The sequence below is a fragment of the Cervus elaphus genome, chromosome 1 (assembly GCF_910594005.1).
Source record: "Cervus elaphus chromosome 1, mCerEla1.1, whole genome shotgun sequence".
In the NCBI taxonomy this organism is placed as follows: Eukaryota; Metazoa; Chordata; class Mammalia; order Artiodactyla; family Cervidae; genus Cervus; species Cervus elaphus.
This window is the reverse complement of record NC_057815.1, coordinates 39,567,268-39,591,010: the sequence shown is the minus strand read 5'-3', so window position 1 is coordinate 39,591,010 and position 23,743 is coordinate 39,567,268. Positions and strand designations below refer to the sequence as shown.

General features: G+C 39.8%; 1 protein-coding gene across 4 annotated transcripts in view; it reads left to right on the top strand.

Annotated features, from left to right (window-relative positions):
* CADM1 (cell adhesion molecule 1) overlaps positions 1–23,743 on the top strand; it is a 346,265-nt gene that overhangs the window by 270,223 nt on the left and 52,299 nt on the right. For all 4 annotated transcript variants that reach the window (XM_043899796.1, XM_043899806.1, XM_043899815.1 and 1 more), the window contains exons 2-5: positions 7,295–7,441; positions 9,014–9,166; positions 16,153–16,290; positions 18,733–18,891. In XM_043899796.1, the coding sequence (XP_043755731.1) occupies positions 7,295–7,441; positions 9,014–9,166; positions 16,153–16,290; positions 18,733–18,891 (597 nt within the window). The remainder of the gene's footprint in view (positions 1–7,294; positions 7,442–9,013; positions 9,167–16,152; positions 16,291–18,732; positions 18,892–23,743) is intronic.

Here is a 23,743-nt window from a genome sequence, read left to right as displayed (position 1 = left end):
CTCTAGTGATACAACAGTTACTACATTACATGAGATTCTTAGGAGATCCTGACTATCTCCATGCCATAGGATAAAGTGTTACGAATACTACACTTGAAACAAGCCTTTAATAAATATATAAACAAGCCTTGAACATGTATTACTTTTGTAATTAGAAACAAATCAATAAATGTTAGAGCCAAGAATAGAAATACCTTGACGAGCCATTAGGAAGTGTGGCCTCACACTTGCTGCATGATCTTACATGTCTCCTCCCTGATCTCACTGTCTTCATCTGTAAATGAGAGAATTGATCTGCAGGTTCCTTTTAGTTGTGTTGCTTTGGTTCCACAAGGGTTCTATGAGAAAGAAGATGACATAAAGGAAATGTTTTGTTCCATGTCATATACTATTGCCCACTCAGTTATTTATTGAATTGGTTTAGTTTATTTTAACTCTAAGTTTATGAGCTGTATGGTTTGCATTCATAATTGTTTTGACCATTGAGTAGACAGTCCTTGGAGCAGACAATCAACAGATTCTAATTTACTGTTTGGGATGGCAAAACATGGGTGAGGATCAAAAAGGTTAAGAGTAGCTTTGTAAACAGCAGACAGATTGAATGCTTTTGATTTTAAATAAATATTCAAGTATTCACAAAGGTTGAAGTAGTGCCTCTCTATGAAATAAAGAGTTGTATTTATGTTGAAGTGTGTGCACCCTTAACCTTAATCCATGGTTGATGGTCCCATCTTTTTCAACACTGGTTCTTACTGCCTTTTATTTGCATGCTGGGTGACCGAAAATGTTACTGTTATATTTAAAGGGGACTAAATTCTTTCATCAAAAGCTTTCATGGCTTGAACTTCATATAATTTATTTTCAAATTACTTTTACTGTAATTCTTATTAATTCAAATAGGTTTCTGATTTGATATAAAACTCTGTAAATGCAAGGAACAGTTTAATGAAATGAAAGATAGGGTTGAGTCTTTTAAAGGAAATGTACAAAATATGCTGACAATAATTGCTTAGATAGAAATCAAATCTTAATGGCTTTGTTAATGATTTGTAGTGAACACTGTGTTTACATTGACTTGGGGGAACATAAGCAGTTAGAAAGATTTTTCCCTCTGGATTTCGACAGAATCTTCTCTTCTTTTTTTCTCTTCCTGAAATGTACTCAGTTCAGGTGCAAGCTCTCAGAAAAGTTAGCAGGAATTGCAGTGCCTCTACGGCTGATGGTTGTATTTGGGTTGGGATAAGGCATTTTTCTTTCAAGTTGAGTACGTAACTGACATGGTTGTAAAAATGGGATCCAACAAAAATGAGAATGGGGGGGGAAACATTTGAAGTTTTAAGACACAGAGCTGACATACAACAGGAAAGAAGGGCTTCAAAATCATGCAAGTTTTTTTGACTCCAGAGAATCTGAACTCAGATGCCTCTTAAAGGGAAAGAATTGATAATCCCAAACCTTGAATTGGTGTGAAATTTCAAGAACTCTGGTGGCTTTTTTAAATTAGTAACTACCATGATCATTAGCAAGATGGTTTTTTTGTTTGTTTGGTTTTTTTTTGGACAGCCTATACTGTTGGTTTCACTTTTGTCTATTCAGACAAACTGACTGTGCTGATTTAATGTTAGGTTCAGTCTTCCATAGAGCAGAGGGTAAAAAAAAAAAAAAAGGTTTCCCTAATATGATTTTGCTACTAAAGGAATAGGTCAAGAGACTTTATTTGCTCTTTCTCTGGGCAAACTGTTTCCAATGAAGAGTCATTGGTGCTCCTTGAAGTCAGTAAGAGTTTACATAGTTGCCATAGTATAAGCTGAATCCTGTTCTAACTGTGACTTGCCCTTTTATTATAGACTTGACTGGAGAGACTCCCCCGGTGTAAATGAAGTGCTTTATTTATTAACAGCCAGGCGGTGGAGGCCAGAGCTCTCCGTGCTGGCAAAGGCCGGCCATGCAGTGGTAATAAAAGCCTTCTCCAGGGGCAAAGTGTGCCGAGTGCTGAAAGAAGGAAGCAGTAGTAAACAAGGTGTTTTACATTCAGGACAGATTCTCTCTCATCTTGAAGTGTGTAATTGTGTTCTGGATAAATTATGGAAATTAAAAAAAAAAATCAGAAGTTGCTCATAGGGAAATCACCCTCTTTAAAAACAAGTAAATTTTCCAAGGCAGAGCCAGTAGAACCTTGGCAACAGACCCTGAGGTTGGCTGGTTGAAAAGTAGAAGCTGTATGGGCTGGAGAAACTGACAGAGCTGGATTCTAACACCAGCTCGGCCACTTAGCTTAATTACATTAGACAGCTTATTTCAGCTTCTCCGTGTCTCAGGTCCTTAAAGTGGGGGTATTGAAAACTCCAGGAGTTTGAGAAGGAAAAACATTCAAAGCCACTAAGAAAGCACTAGCATCAGATCAACTCATGTTTCCTTCCCCCACGTCCCTGTGCCTGGCCTTTTCTCCTTTCAGCTCCTTGTTTGAAGATTTGCGTCATCCCCCGGTTCAGGCAGTTCTCTTATTGGTCCAATAGATTCCAGCCCAGGCCAGTGTTCTCTGTGATGCCATTTACATAGTGTTTGTAACGAAATGAGGTTTCAGGAAGGAATCCAGGAGTTAAGTCAATTGATGATTGAATTAATGGGGGATTTATGAGTCCACTGCTTCCACTCCGGCCCTAACCGCCTCAGCTGAAATGGTCTTTAGTAATCATCAGAATACATTTTATCTTTTTTTTCTGCTTTAGATAAGATGCTTTTTCTTTCTTGTCATGAATATCTTGGCAACTTCTCGAATACTATGGGAGACTTGCTTGTGAGTGAATGGGACTCTCTAATGCTGAAGTTTTGTTTTTAGAATTTGTGGGGCAAATAGGCATGTTATAGAGTATAAATTAAAATCTAGTTTGGTTCTGTCTCTTAAACTTCACCCACATATACCAATTAGCAGTCAAAAATGTCTGTACGTGTCAGACATTGTTCCACCCTTAAAATAAGTTACCTTGCTGCTAACAGCCTTATTTAATGGCTACGGTTATATCGTACCTGCTTGAAGCCTCCTTGATTTCTTTTGCCCAGAACAGGTGTTATTTCTACCTTGACAGTATATCTGCTAATTGAGTTTTAGAAAATCAGAAAGGTTTTTAAAATGGATTATTTAAGAAAGGCACCAGAGTTGGCTGTTTGTATCCCTCTGCTACACATCACATTGTGTTTTGCAACAACCTAATTGTCATGATATCTATGTCAAGGGGAAATCTATCAAGTCACAGTGCACCCTTCTGTTTGGAAGAAATACTTGAGGATGTGAGCAGAAATTATTTTTACATAAAGGCTTCAGGCGGTTAAGAGCACTGACATACATATCGTATTTTCATCACTGTCATTCACTCCCTTTGCCTCCAATAAATAGGTCATTATTATTCCATTGCAGCCATCTTCTGATGCTCCAGATGTGGAGCTCTGTTTAATATAACTACTGTCCAACTGACCTGTATAATTTATTGGTGATTTTTACAGACTGATACCCTTGGGCCACAACCATCCATCAAGGCACTTTGATATCCTTCAGCACTTATAATTTTTTAGCATTAGTATTGTAACCATGTTAACATAGCTAGGAACTGTCATTTTCTGAGACAATGGACTTTAGGTTGGCCTTAGCAGTTTCATAAAAAAAAATACAGTAATGATGATGGTACCGCCATGGATTTGCAGAGCATGTTATGTGCCAGAGCACAGCAAAAGCAAACATTTGCTGATGGCACAAATTTTACCTGAATGATTTATTCAGTAATGACACATTAAAGGGATCTGATCTTATATTACTTAATTGTAAGTAATAAATAAGAATGTTGAGACTTTTTAAGAAATGAACAAAGAAACAAAAACTCCTCTGGTTCTGTTGGAATACTTACCTTGCTTAAAATACAAAATCACGGTCAACTCCTCTGCTCCCATCTCCTTTGCAAATGTTCATAACCTTAATATGAATACAGACCAAATATACTAGGGTTCTGAATAAAGACCAAAATTAGAGTGGATAGTTATTTCCACAGAAACCATCCCATTCGAGCATAATTGAATTGCAGTTGCCTTCAAGTCCTAGTATCTGCGATGGTGTGTGTGTGTGCTCAGCCGTGTCTGATTCTTTGCAACCCCATGGACTCTATAGCTCACCAGGCTCCTCTGTCCATGGAATTTTTCAGTCAAGAATACTGGAGTGGGCCATTTCCTACTCCAGGGGATCTTCCCAACCCAGGGATCGAAGGCATCTCCTGCATTGGCGGGTGGATTCTTTACCACTGAGCCACCTGGAAAAGACCTCTGCATGATGTAGTCAGGATCTATAAGGCCAAAGGGATTAAGGCCTTTTGCTGGATAGCCTTTCTGTGTGTTCCTTTTGTGAGCTGAAGATTCTTATTTGTTGCTAATAAATTTCCTTGAGGTAGAAGAAATCTCCACAATCCAGTGGACCAGTCTGATATTCTGGTCTCCTCAAGGCAAGTCCCATGACTTGACACTGTATAGCTTTGGAATCATGCAGTTTAATGTTTCCTTAATTTTTGTACTAGATTGGGTTACCGGAGGAAATAGGGTATTGTCCTTTCTGTACAGACCTTCTCAAGGGCCAGCAAAACCACCATGAAAAGCATGCTTGATTGGCAGGAATTCCCTGTCCCTTGTTCTGTTCTCAGATCTGGGAATAAGCCGCTCCCTCCAGCTGGGTTCTGAATTCTGTGTTTGTCACAGTAATCCACCGAGGAAAAAATAAACGTCTCTCCTTTTCCTCTGACCACTCTTCCTCTTTGTTGTTATTCTCTCACACTCTTCAGCCCACTAAGCTTTCCCTGCTGGATCAAGCTGGGGAAAATTTACCTTTTTACTCGCGACACGCCCTGTGGGCCTCATTCTCACACCCAGGCTAATTCCCTGGATCAGAGGCCTCAGGGTTGGGTTTCATTTTGGTTTGCTCCTCAAGCATCAGGAATTTTTGTTTATCTGTGGCTCTAATAATTTTTTTTCCCCTTATCCCTCTAGTTTCCTCTTTTCTAATCCTCTCCCAGAGGCTGGTCTATTTCTAGTTGGATTTGGCTTAAAGCCATCTGAGACACCCCTTCTCATACTTCCCCACTGTGTCCTGCCAAAAAAGGATCCTTCAGCAGAAATATGATAGCAGGTGGAAATCCTCCATTTACTCTAATTGCACCTCTATTTATGCGATCTCACTTTTTTTTTAGAATAGTATTTATCTTTGACCTTTGTTTCTTAATGTGACAAAGTTTTTTTTAGAGAGTGAATAAGCTGCCCTGAGTTGATATATAATTACCTAGAGAGCTCCTTGAGTGCAGGGATCGTGAGCTTTCATTCTTGTATTCGCACTACTCCCAACACGTATAGTTGCTTAGTTTGGATCTGACATCTAGAGAAGTGATGGCGGTGATGGTAACAGCTCCCGTTTGTTCAGTTTTATGAGAAGCCAGACACAGGGCTAAATGCTTTGCATTTATTATCTTTCTTAATCCTCCTAGCATCCCTGTGACATAGCTTTTCATTACTGTCCCCATTTTGCAGATGAGACACTGTCTCAGGGACTTGAAATAGTTTACCTAAGATCTTACAGCCGAAAAGCAATCTCTCCCGTCCCCTTCCTGATTGGCCGTCATACCTATTGCCTGTACTCTACCTTTTTTTCTGTACGTGGGGATTAGAGATCAGTTTTCACCAACACTGCAGCTTCTTGCAGGCTAGGACAATGTCATGTACTTCTGTATCCCCTGCTATGCCAGGTGCAGAATTGGACATTCAACATTATTTCATCTTTTGCTTTTGAAGTCTCCTCTCCTCCTACCTGTGCTGTGGATCATTTAGGACATTTCTGAGGAGCCCTGGCTGCTTCACTTGTCTTAGAAGCAACAAACTAGAGCAGATTTAGAGATAATCCAGGTATCAGTGGACTGAAAGCCTAGACTTTTGGAAATTTTCTGGGGTTTCCCAGGTGGTAAAGAATCCACCTGCCAATGCAGGTTACACAAAAGACATGGGTTTGATCCCTGAGACGGGAAGATCTCCTGTAGGAAATGGCAACCCCCTCCAGTACTGTTGCCTAGAAAATTCCATGGCAGAGGATCCTTGCGGGCTAGAGACCATGGGGTTGCAAAGAGCCACACACGACTTAGCCACTAAACAACAGCAACAAAGAGAGTTTCTAACTGGCTGGAAGAGGGTGGTCTATAGAAAGGAGCTGGTTCAGGATTGCCTGGGGCTTTGGGTGAGTCATGAAGAACAGGGTAACAAACTGAACTGTAAGCCTTCCTAGGATTTTATTGAGATTCCAAAGAGTCATAGTCAGTTCCTCACCCCTACACAATAAATAAGAGAGCTGCCTATATTCGGAGAATCTTGACATCCACTAACAAGGCGAGATTGTTTACTGAGCCCTCCCTCCTGTTTCTACTAAGTGGCCCCTTGAGTTTTCTGTGAGGTGACCAAATAGCTAAAGGATGTGTGAGGAGGTTGAGTACAGTCATTCCTTGGTATCCACGGGGGATTGGTTCCAGGTTCCCCACAGACACCAAAATCTCAGGATGCTTAAGTCCTTTGAAATGTGTACTTTAACTCATCTCTTGGTGACTTACAATACCCAGTGCAATGTAATTGTTATGTAAATAGTGGTAAATACAATGTAAGTACTATATAAATAGTTGCTGGCATGAGCAAAGTCAAGTTTTGCTTTGGAGAACTTTCTGGAATTCTTTTTTTGTTTGTTTTTTAGTATTTTCTGTCTGTGCTTGGTTGATTTACAGATGCCCAACTCTCAGATAAGGAAGGCTGATATGTGTGTACTTCCCTTACTCCATTTGTGAGAGCTGCCGTTCCTCATGACAGCCAGTACTCTGACCCTTCCTTACCTCTCCAGCATACACACCACAAGTAAAGACACTGGATCAGAGGCTGGAACATGGGCATCATAACTTCTGGGAGCACGTTGATTCCAGGCTTCATATTCTGCCCCTAGATCTATCTCAGCTTAATAGACTCATTTTGTGGACTATGGAGAAAGGTGTGCAAGCCTTGGCAAATGTTGCTGCTTATGTCTGTCGTCTTTTTTGGTCATGCGGCTTGCAGGATCTTGGTTCCCTGACCAGGGATTGAACCCGAGCTGTTGGCAGTGAAAGCATGAAGTCCTAACCACTGGACCGCCAGGGGATTCCCATTGTGTCTATTTTCTAATTTGCTTCTCGTTTCTAATTTTAATGATCCTATTAACTAAGTTTTAATTGATGGACATTTTTTTCTCCTTTTTTTAAAGGCGATGGACAGAATTTGTTTACGAAAGACGTGACAGTGATTGAAGGAGAAGTTGCAACCATCAGCTGCCAAGTCAATAAGAGTGACGACTCTGTTATTCAACTACTGAATCCCAACAGACAGACCATTTATTTCAGGGACTTCCGGCGTAAGTTTCCATCTCTATAGCATTAGATGACAATTTTTTTTCCTACATGTTGTCTTGATAAAGAGATTGCCAAGGCCTTCTGTTTTTTTTTTTAATTTAATGTTAGATGCTTAAAGTTTAATCAATTCTTCAGAGGGAAGAAGAGACATGCAATCATAATCTTCCTACTTAATAGAAACCTTGAATGGTCTTTTTTAAAAGTAAGGCAGTCTTCCTTTGCAATAGGAATTGATTGTAGTAATTCAAGGTGAATTGCAATTGAGTCCCAAATACTTAACCGACACAAACAACTCAAATAGGGTTAAGCAAGGAAAATATAGCATTCTCAAAGGTAATCTGTTTGGTTTGAAGATTGAAGTTTTCAAGGCAATCTGTGCCCATAAAGACAAAACCAAATCTCCTGTCATCTTAGCCTGTGGAAGATGGAGGTGCCCGTGTGCTGAAATCCTTCCAAATGTAAGATCACAAAAGCCAATAATCGAAACTTAATTGTATTCTATAGCAGTGGCTCCTATGGGTGCCAGGGCTTGGCAAGAGCAAGAGTCAGGTCTTTCGAAAGATTGCTGTTTGAGAGCATTGGTGCCCACAAAGCGGGTTTGGACATGTCGCTTCCTACCTGCTTTTCTTCCTTTTGCCAGACGCCTCAGAACATTCATGACCTGTGGAAAGAGTCGGCAAACCTAAGGAACATTAAGGCGATGAAGGAGAGTAAGAGGAGAGAAGCCAGCTTCTCATTCTGAGAATGAATTTTTGTCGTTAGTATATACTGATCTAACCTTTGCCAAATTAATAAAAGGATTTTAAGTGGATATTAGAAATCAATAAAAAGCCCACATATGTTATTTTTGTGATGTCTCTGAATTCCTGCTTTATGCCTAATCGGTTTCATACCATGAAGCTGAATATACATAGAAAACAGGGTCAGGGCTCAGGGGCCCCTGGGCCCCAGGTCACAGACGGTTGGCAGCTCCGCCTGAAATTACATCAAACACAAAGATGCATCCCAGTTAAATTGGATTGTTTTGCTATAAAGTTTTTTTTTTTTTTTAGTGATTTTCATTTTGCTTTTGAAATTACTAATGATTTTTTAAAAATTTTCTCTCATAACATTAGGACCTCTATTTCTTTTAAGGCCTCAGAATTTTAGAGACAATTTAAAAGCCCGTGGGTTCTGCTCCCTGAAATTTCAGTGTCCAAAGGGGCCTCCTGGCCTGCCCTTTCTTCCTGTTTTCATTCTGCCTATCTCTGATAGACGATTTGAAACAGTTTATGAATAAGTGCTCAAAACTGACAGCAAGAGGTGTGTGTGCAAGAGAGTGTGTGTGTACAGAAACACACACCCACATGTGTGAGTTTCCTTTTCCAGCAGGGACGTTTGTCTACATGCAGTTAATGCAGAAGCTCTAAATAGGAACTCAAGAAGGGCAAAGCAGTACCCACCAGGTGCAGAACGACTTAATCCGTGTGTCTACTCTGTAGCTGGCTTTCTAGTCCCCTGGCTTTTTCCTCTCCTCCGGAAGGCAAATAGACGGTCGTCTTTCTCACAATCACTAACTGTGTTTTGTTTCCCAGCTCTGAAGGACAGCAGGTTCCAGCTGCTGAATTTTTCGAGCAGTGAACTGAAAGTGTCGCTGACAAATGTCTCCATTTCTGATGAAGGAAGATACTTCTGCCAGCTCTACACTGACCCCCCGCAGGAAAGTTACACCACAATCACAGTCCTGGGTAAGGAATGCATCAGGGCTTGTCCTAGGAGGTGAGAGGGGTAGCACTTACTGCCAGGTGGCTTCCAGCAGCTAGGAAAAGGTTAATGGTAAATTTTACTGTTTTAGGAAGACTCACCGCCCATCTTGCTGAATTTTAAAAATAGCCTATTTTACCAAACACTCTAAGGAATGGCAATCAGCAGGCTTTATAGATTCCACCTGCTCTTGGGTTTCAACCCTCAAGCTTCAGAAGCAAAGATCAAGAGAATTTAGAGCCCTCAAATGAATCACTCACCACATGCAATGTCATTGCTTCTAACTTCCAGGATTTTTTTTTTCCTTCTGTGCAGAAGAGAGGGTGATGGGCTCCTACATCTGCACCCTGTGGCAGAGCTCTGTGATGAAATCCGCTTAATGATTTTTCCTTCTGAGTTACATCTCGTTTAATATTGTTGATCTCCTTTTCTTCGGCTTGACTTATTGCCTTGTTTATTGCTCATACTCAAAAGATGATGCTGTAAAAATCATACCCCATGAACACATACTTTGCCACAAATTGCAACCATTGGACATAAAAGAATGAAGAGCTTCTAGGGAGAGAGGGCTGATACTGAGCAAGGACTGTGGACTGGCTGTCGGGTATATGTCTTCCTCTGACAAGTTGAGTGTCTTCATTCAGTGGCCCCCAACCTTTTTGGCACTAGGGACTGATTTCATAGAAGACAATTTTTCCATGAACTGAGGGTGGAGGGGGGATAGTTTGGGGATGATTCAAGCACGTTGCATTTATTGTGCACTTTAATCTAATGCTGCCACTGATCTGACAGGAGATACCAGTCCATGGCCCTGAGGTTGGGGACCCCATCTTCATGTATGATCACTAGGTTGTGACTTTCAGCAGAATCCCGGTAGCCAGGTTTCCATGTGTGTGTTTTGACAGAATGAGCAGATATTCCTGTAGTAAAGGTGGTCTGAATTGGTCACCTTTTAGACAAATATATGCTCCAGTACATAACACCAGCTGTTTTGGATTTTTGAAACTGAGTTTTCAAGGACGTACATATAGCAAGAGGCAAGATCTCTGATTTACACCTTTGGGAAGATGATGAATCAAAGTCTATTTGAGGCAGCAGACTGCAGCTTTTAAGTGTAATGATATGAAGATTAAAGGGGAAAGGTAAATATGAAGGACGTTTTTGCTTAGTGTGTGTGAACATATATGTATTTATGGATGTACGTATTAAGCTGCTGCCTCATTGCTCTATTTAAACACAGTTGTAATAGGGAGCATTTTTTTTAATTCATTGAACTAAAACGTATCCCTAATGCTTACATATATGTTATTGATAAGAGAAACACTGATTTTAGAAAGTCATGTTTTATGTCCAGCCATTCTGCTTCTTCTGTGGTCTGTGTTTGATGGTGTATATATATTTATCTCTAATTGCACCTTTGATCCCTTTTAGACTGACAGAAATAGTAAGTGTGGAAGGTTTGGCTGGGATGACTATTTTGGTATTTGGCAGATGTACCAAAAGTTTTCAGTAGATGTCTTTGAAACCACTTGTTTGCTTATTGGAGTGTTAGCTATCTAACCTTCAAATTGACCATATTCCCTTTGACCCACCATTGTCTATGGCATGCCCACAAAAGAAAACTAGATGGAATATACTTAAGGCATTTTGAATTTTCAGGATATTTTGTTTCATATACCTTTAAGTTTGAAGGTCTTTATTTCAAAGAGAGAGATAACAATAGATGTGAGCCATCTGGTCCAGGACAAAGTACATGGTGAGAATCAAGAATTTTAGAGTTTGAAACAGACCTTACTCCTCTGGCTCATAACCTTTGGGTCTTCTAGTCTAGGTTGTTTTCAATAAAATGCTGAATGTTGCTGTTTCAAGATTTTCCCTCTAGAGGTAACTTATTTTGTTTGCAAGAGTGTATCTGGTCTTTGGCAAGCAGTTACTGCCTGTCAGTTTTCAGTACTTGGTACATTTGTTCTCAGACCCACTGGATCAGTCCAGTTGGACTGAATACACCCAGCACTAGACTTTTGAGAGGCAATTATGCCTGTAATCCTTTCAGAGGTCTGCTTATTCTAGAAGTAATAGATTTCTTGCTAGTATTGTATAGAAACATTAACTTAAAGGTACTTGAAGGTAATACTGGTAGATGCCCCTTTTGCATACATTATGCATTCATTTAATATTCCTTCCATTGAATTTATTCTAGGATTCTTTGACGGAGTCAAATTGTTATCATCAGTGCTTGAGTCTTTCATATTCCACAATCTGACAATTTCCACTGACACTCATATATTCAAAGCTTCCTCCTAAGGTTTAGCATTTTCAGATATTATAATGAATGAAGAATGATCTATTAGCATCATCTTCATTTCTGTCTGTGGTTCTCTGAAAAGGACCCCATATGTACTTACACAGCTGTCAAACTTCTTGATTGGTTGAAGATGCTCATTTTAGTGCATGCATCTTTATTAGTTGCTTGAAGCTTTCAGCATGATTATAAGACATAGAGATGGGGATTTGTTAGTTACCATTATGTTTATTATCTTACCCCTGTAAAAACTTAAAACTCTCCTATGATATTTTACATGCATTTTGGTGCCTCTTAGGATATTCATCCACTCCTTCCACTTGTGATGAGTTTGTTCCTGTCTCCAGATCATAGTGTTGTTGTTTAGTCATGTCTGACTCTTTTGGAATTCCATGGACTGTGTAGCCCACCAGGCTCCTCTGTCAGTGGGATTTCCCAGGCAAGAGTACTGGAGTCACCATTTCCTTCTCCAGGGTGTCCTCCCGACTCAGGGATTGAACCCATGTCTCCTGTTTGGCAGGCGGATTCTTTACTGCTGAGCCACCTGAGAATCCACAGGCATCGTAGTGTAGGCCTCTCTTCATACTGCTGTTCATGAGAGGAGATGAACAAGAGAGAGAATATACTGCTTTATGATTAATATAGCTACTGATAATAATCACTAATATTATTACAGTCCTGTCCTTCTAAGATTAGTGTTCACTCTTAAGATTCCAGGAACAGGAGAATCTAATTATTTTAAAGGGTCTTAGAGTGAGATTCCACGCACTGATCAACTTTAAGGCTCCTCTTTTGTGTAATTAATGTGGCTTATCTTGATATTGCTGATTTTTTTAAATGTTGTAGGCGTAATGTTTATAATTAGCACTCTTATAGATTTGAGGTTAGCAAAGAAGAACCTCAGCATTTCTCTGCTATTTTCTAGTATTTCCCTCTCTGTGACTTTTATTCATATTTACATCTCCTTACATATATCTTTGGTTATTTTCATTAATGGCTGCAGTTTTTACTAAATGTGTCTGTTTAGTGTACCATGTATAAGTGTATTCTCTGGTTAGTAGCAGTTTTAATTCATTTTTCCTTATAAATGGATTTTTATACTTTACTAACCTCTTTCATATTGAATAGACATTACCAAGTTAATGGGAAAACAGGGGAGAATGAATAGACCAAAATAAACTTTAAGATTTTCTTGTCCAAACCCCCTTTCTCTCCCCAAAAGATAAACTTAAATCACCTCATATTTTCTAAAGCTTTCTTGCTTTAAAAAAATTTGAAAGAAGTCAACTTCATAACTGATATCAATGAACCATTCTGACTCACATTATTGGATTTTATTTTGTATTTGTATACCAAACAGCCCCTACTGTATTTGACTGTTTATTCTTCTAAACTCAGTAAAGATCAGAAATACTGCTCACAATCTTGAGAAAACTGTTTATAGACTTGGAAACAGTCATTCAGCCATTTCTCAGGACACTCTTCTCAACAATAAACAAGTCCTTTATTTTTCTACACTGGTCATATTTTCCAATACTTTTGAAGTTTTCCACATGTTTACCTCACCTGTCATGGAAAAGGTGATGTCAGCTCTGCAGAAGCAGCCAGCATTGGTAGAGGAATTACTAGCAAGGGTTAGGGAAATGTAGATTGTACCTGCTGCAGTAGAGGAGGTATTAACATGGATAATACCTATTATCCCGATCCAGGTAAGGACCTATTCGCTGCCAGTCATGCTGTGAGCCCCTAAACAAAATCTAAGAGACATTGGTAAATTTTCCTCTAGCCTAATTTATATGTTTTTGTTGTAATTTAGTCACTAAGTCATGTCTGATTCCTTTTGTGACCCCATGAACTGCAGCCTGCCGAGCTCCTCTGTCCATGGGACTTCCCAGGCAAGAATACTGGAGTGGGTTGTCATTTCCTCCTCCAGATGATCTTCCTGACTCAGGGATCGAACCCATGTCTCCTGCATTGGCAGGCGGATTCTTTACCACTGAGCCACCAGGGAAGCCCTAATTTACACCTGCCCCTTGCTATTTCCTTGCTTTGAGTCACTGGACATTACTGATCATGTGAAAGAACACACACTCATCCTTATGACCATCTCCATCTGATGGAGAGAATTAAGTCCTTCTTTCACTAAGAACCACCACTGAAGGTGAATTACCAGTGGAGGTTAGAAGGAGCCCGTGAGGAGAGAGAGCTCTCCAATAGTCTCCAGGATCAACACTAAAAAGAAGATGAAGGGAAGATACCCAGGAACACAGAGAAAGCAAATACCTGACAAAGACTATGTTTGAACCTTAATGCCATCAAGACCTGATGGTTGATATTTGCTGGAACATTTTAACAACTCCCGGATCTGTTCCCACCAGGAAGATTCCCAGTTTAACACAGAATGACCATCTAGGTGTTTTTCCCAAAGTTATCCATGCACACTGGAATTGTTTTCATCCCTCTCTTTTATTTCTGCCTGGACCTTGAAAAGAATGAATACTGTTTGACTTTCACCCCTCCATTTGTTGAGAAGACATTCCTAACCTCTTTTACTCCTTGGTCCCTTTTGTCTAAGCCTCTTACTCTGTCTCTCACAGCCCACTGAGACCTTATTTTCTTTAGTTTCAATCTTTTTGTCTGACATTTGCTCCAACAATAACATGTTTTTCAATATTTCCATTATACTTCACTCAGAATTTAGTAGTATTTGTTGGCCCTACACATCTAGTCTCTCTGTACATCTCTTGTGTACTCCATATCAACCATCTAGGAACGTGTAATGAAAATCTATAACCTACCTGATTGTCATCTAGGAAGACTAAAGTGCCCTGAGGAAATAACTAGCCGAAGCCATTCCATTCACCTTCTGTCTCTTGAATACTGGCAGACATGCAGCTCCAAATTGGATCTTTGACTATGTCTCTTTATGCTTATTTTTTCTTAAAATGTAAACTAGGGTAGCTCTTTGCCATGTTTAACTACTCACTGGGGCAATATCACTTTAGCAACACACCCAGTTGAGCAACTGTGTTAGTTTCCTGTTACATAGGAACAAAGAAGAGGCTTGCTTTTGCTCTGATGGTTATACTCCCCCCACCCCCCAACTATCTTGCTGAGAAACATATACAACAAATCATTTTCCTTTTCCTTTTTCATCATTCTCTATAGGAATTTTCAACTGCTTCAATTCAGTGTAAAATTCTTCCTGTGGGTAGAATTTTCACATTGGACTAGAACAGTTGGAAATCCCAAGTACATGGTTTAATCCCATAATTTATTGAAGCTGTATCAGAGATTTATTATTCAACTTGATCATCAGGATGGCATGTTTATACATATTTAATTTCTTGTTTCCCTTCTGAGTTGAGAAACTTATTAATCACAAGTCTTAGAACCATTTTAGCTTATTCATGGTGGTCAGGGCACATATTCTTAGATTCGGTCTGCTGAAAACAGTATTCTCACTGATTTTTATTTCTAGAAGCTCAGTTGTAAGGTAAGGTTGCACCTTGTATGAAGCTTCCCTGTCACCTCACTTTCAGAAAAGAAAACATGCTTTCTTCATCATCACCATCATCCTGCATACTTCATTCAGCCTTTTAAGCCCCAATATTTTGTTCTAATCATTTTATTACATATATGTTTAATATGCTTAGAGAAGGGTGGTTTTCATTCGGAAGAGGAAATTTACTTACAAACTCTCAATAATCCTTTTCACCTTTGGTTTTCCAAAATCTGGAGCTTTGGCTTTCAGCATATGGAAAATCATTGCAAATTAACTGGCGTTTCCTGTATTACTGCATCTTCATAGCTAACAGATTTTATTACTATACCATCCATCAAAGGTCATGATCATATTCTGGATTTTATGAATAATTTTAATTGAATGTAACTGGTTATGAGGCACAGTTTTTCTATGGATGTCTACGGTGAATGATTCTTTTAAGGGATTCCTTGTTTTAGATCTTTGCTGGTTGACTGCAGAATTTTTCAAATGAAGAGTGAAATCTAAGGGTTGAATTCAAGGAGAAATATTCTTTTCAGAGACTTCCAGATAAGGAGGATGTCAGTAGTGTGATTTCCTCTTATTATTTTTTTTTTCCTCTAATTTTTTTAATCTGCTTCCTGGTTGATTTTCTAATGACTGATTGGTAACTAACCTAGTGTCTGTGCAGGCTTCCCTGGTAGTTTTAGATGGTTTGGAGACCTGGGTTTGATTCCTGGGTCAGGAAGATCCCCTGGAGAAGGGAATGGCTATTCACTCCAGTATTCTTGCCTGGAGAATTCCATGGACAGAGGAATCCTGGTAGGCTACAGTCCATGGGGTCACAAAGAGTCAGACACAACTAAGTGACTAACACTTTTACTACTTTCACTGGTGCCTATATTGTTATAGCTTGGTTACTCATAATTTAGGAGTGGAAGACTGGTCATTTTATCAGATAACTTTAGGACACAAATTCTGATTTAAGCGATTTTATATAACTTTGTTTGATGATGAGTTTGTCTTTCTTCTGTTCTCTGCAGTGGTAGTTTGTTTTAAATTCCCAGCAAGAATGTCTATTATTTATCTCTTTTTCTTAAGAGCAGTGGTCCTAATTTCTAATGAATATAAAAATATGCCCAGAAATAGATTCTGTGTTTAAAAAGGATGTGTTTAATTTGTAGTCCCACCACGTAATCTGATGATCGATATCCAGAAAGACACTGCGGTGGAAGGCGAGGAAATTGAAGTCAACTGCACCGCCATGGCCAGCAAACCAGCCACGACCATACGGTGGTTCAAGGGGAACAAGGAGCTCAAAGGTAAGACGCAAACTGCCCAGGACTGAGGAAGCCAGTCCACACTTGGTCCCAGAAGGAGTACATCTTTGTGGACTTAAAAGCAAATACAAAACACGCCCCAGAACAAAAATACTCATCTATATATGATTTGTCATTCAGTTACTAAGTGTGTCTGAGGCCAGAGTGTAATGGCATTTTATTGTTCTGTTCATATCCTTATTCTGTTGTTTTGAGGGTTCACGGAGATAAGATGCTTGGTGATAATAAGCATCTACATTGCTAGATGCTTACTCAAAGGCTCAGAGAGAACCAGACCCATAAACTATTGGGTTGGCCATAAAGTTCATTTGAGGTTTTCCATGAATGAGATGTTATGGGAAAATCCGAACGAACTTTCTGGCCAACCCACCAGAGCTCTCTAGACCAGTTAGAATCAATGAGATACCCTCTGAGCTCAGACTGGCCCTGTCTGTACCCTTAGTTCTCCTTGCTTTTACCCTATGACCCAGAGTAGATCAGGACCCCAAACTTGTGTTGTACATTGGGAAAAAAACCAATGCATAGCAGTTTTGGCCACAGTGAATACCAGTCCTTCTGATGTCTGCTGGTGGTCTTGACAACCTCCTTTCCTGCAAGGGTGGTTATGCTAAGTGGACTAAGAATTTACCCTCGTTGTAAACGCGCAGACACCACTGTTCTTATGGAATCTGTAGTTCAGCTGCCCGTGTCAGCAGCCTGTTCTTTGGCACGGTTCTGATTCTGTGCTAGCGACAGAGGCAGCTCCGTTAGCCCTGCTTCCGTTGTCTCTCCCTCGGCACCGGGCCATGCAGATTGGATTCCTGGATCCTCGGATACCTGCGCTCTTAGGCACTGCATTGGCTGAAGGATATAGCGAGTCCCCTTTTCATCCTTTTTTTTTTTGTCACTTATCCTCATGCATGTCTGCATTCTGATTCCTTTCTTTGCAAAAGCTTGTCTTGCAAGTAGTACCCAGAACAGAGGACTCAGGGGCTGAACACCCCTGCCTGGTCATTTGACAGAAATGCTTGCTGTGTGCCTCAGTTTCCTCTCCAGTGGAGATATTAATGTTTACATACCTTGTGTTATTCTTATAAAGATGAAATGAGTGAATATTTGTAAAACACAGAGCTGATGTCTAAGCTGAGGTAAAGTGCTCTCTATGTGCTTGTTAAATAAATAAAGAGTACCAGGAAGAAAAGAAGTCCTTTTAGAAAGGGGATATAAAAATCTATATCTAGAAACAGAAAAATCTATATATAACGGCTTAAGTTTCAAAAAGCTTGCTCTGTTTTAATCTCTTATTTCCTAGGTATGGTTTTTGGAAGGAAGGAGTTTCTCATTTCCCCTCTGCTTTTCTGTCTAAGTGAACTGAGCCATTAAATGTGTACCGATAAGTACAAAACATTAAAAGAAAGTTAATGGTGCGCCATGTCCCAGGGAGTGCTGAGTTCAGGCAAAGGGCCTCCTTGGCCTATTCATCCGATCCGGAAGCCTCCTCCCTCCTTTTTTGGGTGTTCTTGGACGTGGCTCCCTTCTGGCCTGAAGCCTATATCTTACTTTGCTCTGCCCACTGCCACTGCACTTTGTTGTGTTCTTCCAAAAGTCCTGAGTTTAAACATTTCAATTACAATTTCAATTATGCCAATCCATTTAGCTACTTTCCCTCTTAATTGTTGCTGATGGGGGTGGGTGAAGGGGGCTGTTTATATCTCTACTCCGATTGAATTACTTAAGGATGTGGATGATGTCCTGGAATTTTTCCACTGCATGACAGCATAGTAGATGTGCTAAGTTCAGATGGTTGTCAGCGAAAAGAAGTGCTTCTCTTCCTCCTCCCAAATGCCTTGAGCAGTCAGCTGTCAAAATGGGTCAACTTGCAGCTGCCTTTTCATGGGAGATTTTTAAGATAGAAGAAGCATATATTTAAATAAAAGCAGCAAATAGTAGGCTTCCCTGGTGGCCCGGTAGATAAGAATCCGCCTTGCAATGCAAGGGGCACTGGTTCAATCCCTGGAAAGATCCCACATGTTGTGGGGCAGCTGAGCCAGTGCACCACTACTGAGCCAGCAGTCTAGAGCCTGTGCTCCACAGTGAGCAGCCCAACACCGCGGCGAGAGAGCAGCCCCTGCTCACCACACCTGGGAAAGCTGGTGCACGTCGATGAAGACCAGCACAGCCAAAACATAAGTCAAGGAGTAGTAAATAGGATGTGGGGGTGATTTTATCTTAAATACTTTCCCATGAGGCTGAAAAGTAGGGGAATTATCTTTTTATCGTTTATGTACCCCCAGATTACCCTTATCCCAAGTGACTTCCATTTTGTGTGTTTGTTAAAATAGTAATATTGGGCACGTGGCGGGAGGAGGGGATATTTAAGAAAAGAGTAATTTTCACTCAGCGCTGGTTTCCTGGTATGTTTCCTGTCCACCCCCCATCCCCCAGGCAAATCAGAGGTGGAGGAGTGGTCAGACATGTACACTGTGACAAGTCAACTGATGCTGAAGGTGCACAAGGAGGATGACGGGGTTCCCGTGATTTGTCAGGTGGAGCACCCTGCTGTCACCGGAAACTTGCAGACCCAGCGGTACCTGGAAGTACAGTGTGAGTAGCTGTCTCAGTCCTCTCTGGCTGCGGTGGCAAGCTGCCACAGGCTGGCGGCTCATAAACAACAGAAATGTATTGCTCACAGTTCTGAAGGCTGGGGAGTCTAAGGTCAAGTTAACACCGTGATCACGTCCCAGTGAGATCCCTCTTCCTGGTTCTTGTGCCTTCTAGCTATGTCCTTGCATGGTGACAGGGCTCAAGATCTCCCTGGAACCACCTTTATAAGGGCACTAATCCCACTCGTGAGGGTCCCACCCTCCTGACCTAATCACCTCCCCAAGGCTCCATCATCACACTGGGGATCCGGATTTCAACATACAGAACACAAATACTAAAACCATAGCATTACCCAAGTATTTTATTCTGAGGGTATAGATTAGCAGTTTTTCCTTTTTTAAAAAAAAAAAAAAACACTTCAGAAGCCACTTATTAAATACATATGTTTTTATGTAGTTTAGATAGAATTTTTATCTTGTTGTCTTGGTAGAAAAATAATCAAAGGATTATTTTATTGAAACACTGCCATATTACAGAGTGCCAATGAGGATTTTGAAAATGCTACATTTAACCCAAATGTAAAACTTGAAAATATTTCCAATCTGCTCTAGCGCATGACTTAATTAATTAAATTTTGTGAATATTGACTGTAATCATTTCTATGCCAACTTCAAAATCTAGGGTAATTTCCACCCCCTGGCTTTACTAACCCCATCATAAATGCTGGATTTTTTTATAGAAGGGATTTTATTCTCAATGAACGTCAGCATCTTGTTTTAAATTGCACATTCCCTTCCATTTTAGCTTAAATTATACTGCCGAGTTTAAAAGTGGAACTCTTTGGGATGGGTGCCATGGTTTTGATGGCTTCATCAATAAAAGCTGGATCATGATAAGTGAGGTCTCTCCTCTCTGAGCCCTGTCTCCTCATCTTCTCCTCTGGACTCTCCTACTTGTGGATAAGAATAATGTGTTTTCTGCACACAGTTATTCTTGCACTAAGGTTGTGGCTAAGTAGTCAGCTTCTCAACTTTATATCAAAAGGCTTCTGTAACTTGACCTCTGCAGATCCAGGTGCTATTTGAGTGTGCATAGTGAAAATGTTACAAGAGTTTGATTGGATGACAGTGACAGCATTGAATAAAGGAAAAGCATTACTCTCTATGATTATTCTATTAATCTTCTAGGCCTGCCATAACAGATTACCACAAACTCAGTGGCTTAATAAACAACTGACATTTATTCCCTCACAGTTCCAGAGGACAGAAGTCTGAAATAAAGGTGCTGGCAGGACAAACTCCCTCCAAAGGCTTTAGGAAAGGATCTTTCCTTTCCTTCTGCAGCTTCTGGTGACTCCAGGTGTTCCTTGGCTTGTGGCCACATCACTCCAGTCTCTGTCTGCATATTGACCTAGCCATCTTCTCTTCCCTGTGTGTCTCTTATAAGGGCACTTATTGGACTTGGGGCCCACCCAGATAACCCAGAATAGTCTAAATTCAATATCCTTAGCTTAATTACATCTGCAAAGATCCCACTTCCAAATAAGGTCACAGTCACAGGTTCCAGAGGTTAGAAAGTGGGTCTGTCTTTGGGGGACCATCATTCACACCCCCTACAATTTTTATCACTTGTTTAAGTTGCTAAACAGGGGATGGGGCAAATTATAAAAAGTTGCTTCTACCAGGCTATCCCACTGCAACCTACCCTGTGAGCTTGGCTCAATTTAACATTACATAACGCAGGTTTTTCTTGTTAACTCATTTCATCTACTTCATTATGTACCTTCATTATGGGCATCATGCTTATAATTTTCATATCACTAAAACTATTGTGGTGTAATGTCCCTATAATGGGAAAACAGAAATGATCGGATATTACCTAAATTGGCAGATAGTAGATTTCTTGTGACTTTGTTAATATGTAATTCATTTAAGCAAACTTAATATCCATTAACTTTCCTTGTAGGGGCCCATTAGCTTTAATAATGCATTAGCTCTTTTGTGAGACTTGAGTAGCTATTCACCCAGTGCCCACCCCTAAACTCTTAGTTTCCCAGGGTGTCTTCTAAATAGAATATAGCCCCACCCACCTAAAAAATTATACTCACTCCTGAATGCAAAATATTTCAAGCACTGCACCTCCTACCCCTTGGAAGACTTGCTAACGATCTTTATAAAGCCTTTTCTTTTGAAGATTCAAGTGAGATTTGTCCTTCTAAGAAAAGGAATAAAGCTGCATATCTGAATCCATTTGACTTCAATCTTACAAAGTCTTGCTAGCCCTTAGCTGCAGGAAAGTGACTGTAATGCCTTCCTCAAATCGAAGACACGTCTTTGGATCCTTTTTAGCTCTAACATGGCACCTTTTTATGGGAGCCTGTATTCTTTTACTCAGCATAAGCCATGCAAACATCTTATCCTTGATATTCTGCTTCTTGGAATGTATGTGAGAGAAAATGTCATGTCTTTTTCTGTAGAAGAGGGTTAAGAATTACAAAGTGTTACGTTAATCTGAATGGAATTCATAGTCTGGTTTGGCACCTTAAATAAGATGCTCTGTTCTCAAGAAGGTCACCTGGCAGTTCTTTACCCTCCCTTCCTAGAGCACTCCTGAAAAATCTGCCCAGTCAGCCAGAAATTCCTTAAGTAGCATCTTCAGAAATGATTGGAATTCCGTACGTCATTACCTACCAGCTTTACTCTGCTTGAACACCAGCAGCTATGGATAACAAAAAGCCTCATGCTTCAGATACCCAAAGCATTCAGTCATTGTGTGTTAGAACTTTCTCACACCTTGGCCAGTGGTGTTGGGGGTTCAACTCCATTCCTCTCATCGTAGTCCCCACTCTGCAGACAAGCCACACCATATCTTGATGGCTTGAGAAAAGAAGAGATACTTGAATGAACGCATAAGATTCAATAGCCAGTCTTCCTGGGTGGTGAATTATTCCAGATACTCTGTGAGGAGTAACATTAGACCATTATTTTTTTGAATTGGAGTTCATGGATTTCCCAGGTGGCTCAGTGGTAAAGAATCTGCCTATGAAGCAGGAGACTCTTGATTCGATCCCTGGGTCAGGAAGGTCCTCTGGAGAAGGAAATGGCAACCCTAGTATTCTTGCCTGGGAAATCCCATGGACAGAGGAGTCTGGCAGGATATAGTCCAGGGGGTAGCGAAAGAGTCAGACACAACTGGACGAAAACAATAGCAGCAGTAGTTCATTTACAATGTTGTGTTAGTTTCAGGTGTATAGCAAAGTGAGTCAGTCATATGTATATACATATCTGCTCTTTTTTAGATTCTTTTCCCATATAGACCATTCCAGAGTATTGAGTAGAGTTCCCTGTGCAATATATTAGGTCTTTATTAGTTATCTGTTTCACTGCAGCACTATTTACAATAGGCCATTATTTTTTTAATTGGCCCAAACCCTGGCGTCAGCAGTTCTTAACCTTTTGTGGATCATTGACCCCTTTAAAAATTAAATCCTTTTCCAGCTATAGAGCTGGAAATGATGAACATTCACCACATTTTGCTTCCAGTATAAGGAGTCTATTTATGCTATACAATTTTACTAAGTTTAGTTATTCGAGGGCCAATTTCATCACAAGCTTTAACAAATCCACAGGTCATCTGTGTGCTAATCTCATTTAGAATTTTTCATTTTATTTATTAGTTTAACCTAACCAAGACCTGTGCAAAAATGCCTATAAAATTATGAGTTTTAATACACAGAAAAAATTCTTGAGTTACATATACAAAATGGTGACACATAGGCATACATACTATCTTCTTTTCAGTCCCACTTCAGACCTAAATTCTACAAACACTAACTGCTTTTTTGAACAATGCATGAAGAAACTATCCCTGACTCCCCTAGTTGAGGAAGCAGCTGCTAGTCTCAATACAAGAACTTGCAGTAGTTCAAGAATTTTTTCTGTGTATTATTCACATGTTTCTTTTAATATATATTTAATTGCCTTCAAAATCTTCAAGTTTATGAATAATGTTGGTTATAGACTTAATCTTGCAATGAGATTTAATAGTAAGAATTTTATAAAACAGATTGTAAAACCATCTTTGTCATCTGGAACAATATAACATGGCATTACTATAGGCATTTACTGGAAATGTGAAGGAAATCAGTATTAAAATAGTTGAGTTCAAGAAACAGAGAACATGTAAAAGAATTTCAGTCCATGGCCCTCATATCTTTTATTAAATTAAATGAAAAATGCTTGAATTTGCTAATGTGCTTATGAACATATAAGAAGTAAAGTTCAATCAGTTAGATCCAAAAAAAAAAAAAAAAAAATTATGAGTTTTACTTGCTATGTGTATTCTATCCAGTAAACATTAGAATAAGCATACAGCTATTATTTTTGAATTTCCTTTCCTTTGCCATGTAAAAAGATTTCTTATACTATCAGTGATAAACATTAGTTTATCACCAGGACATCCTGAGCTGGTCCATGGACCTCAGACTAAGAATTACTCTACCCTGTGTAAATGAGACTACCTTGGAGGCAAATCTGACCTGATAGGATTGGTATTTTTATGAACTCAGTTCAACCCTGGCCCTTTTGCTACAAGAAATTTTATGGAAGCCTCTCTGTGCCTCTAAGATGGATGAATATTAATCAGGATAAGAACAGAGTAAAATGACACATAATGGATTTGAATACTGTATAAATTATGTCCTTTTAGAAAATACTATTTCTAAAAAGGAAATGAAAACCTACACTGTATGCCATTAAATAACTTACTTTTTAAATAACAGGAGCAAGGAGGAGGGATAAAATGAAGGGAAGGGTTACCTACCCCCCTGGACACAGAGTGCCGCCATGTTGCC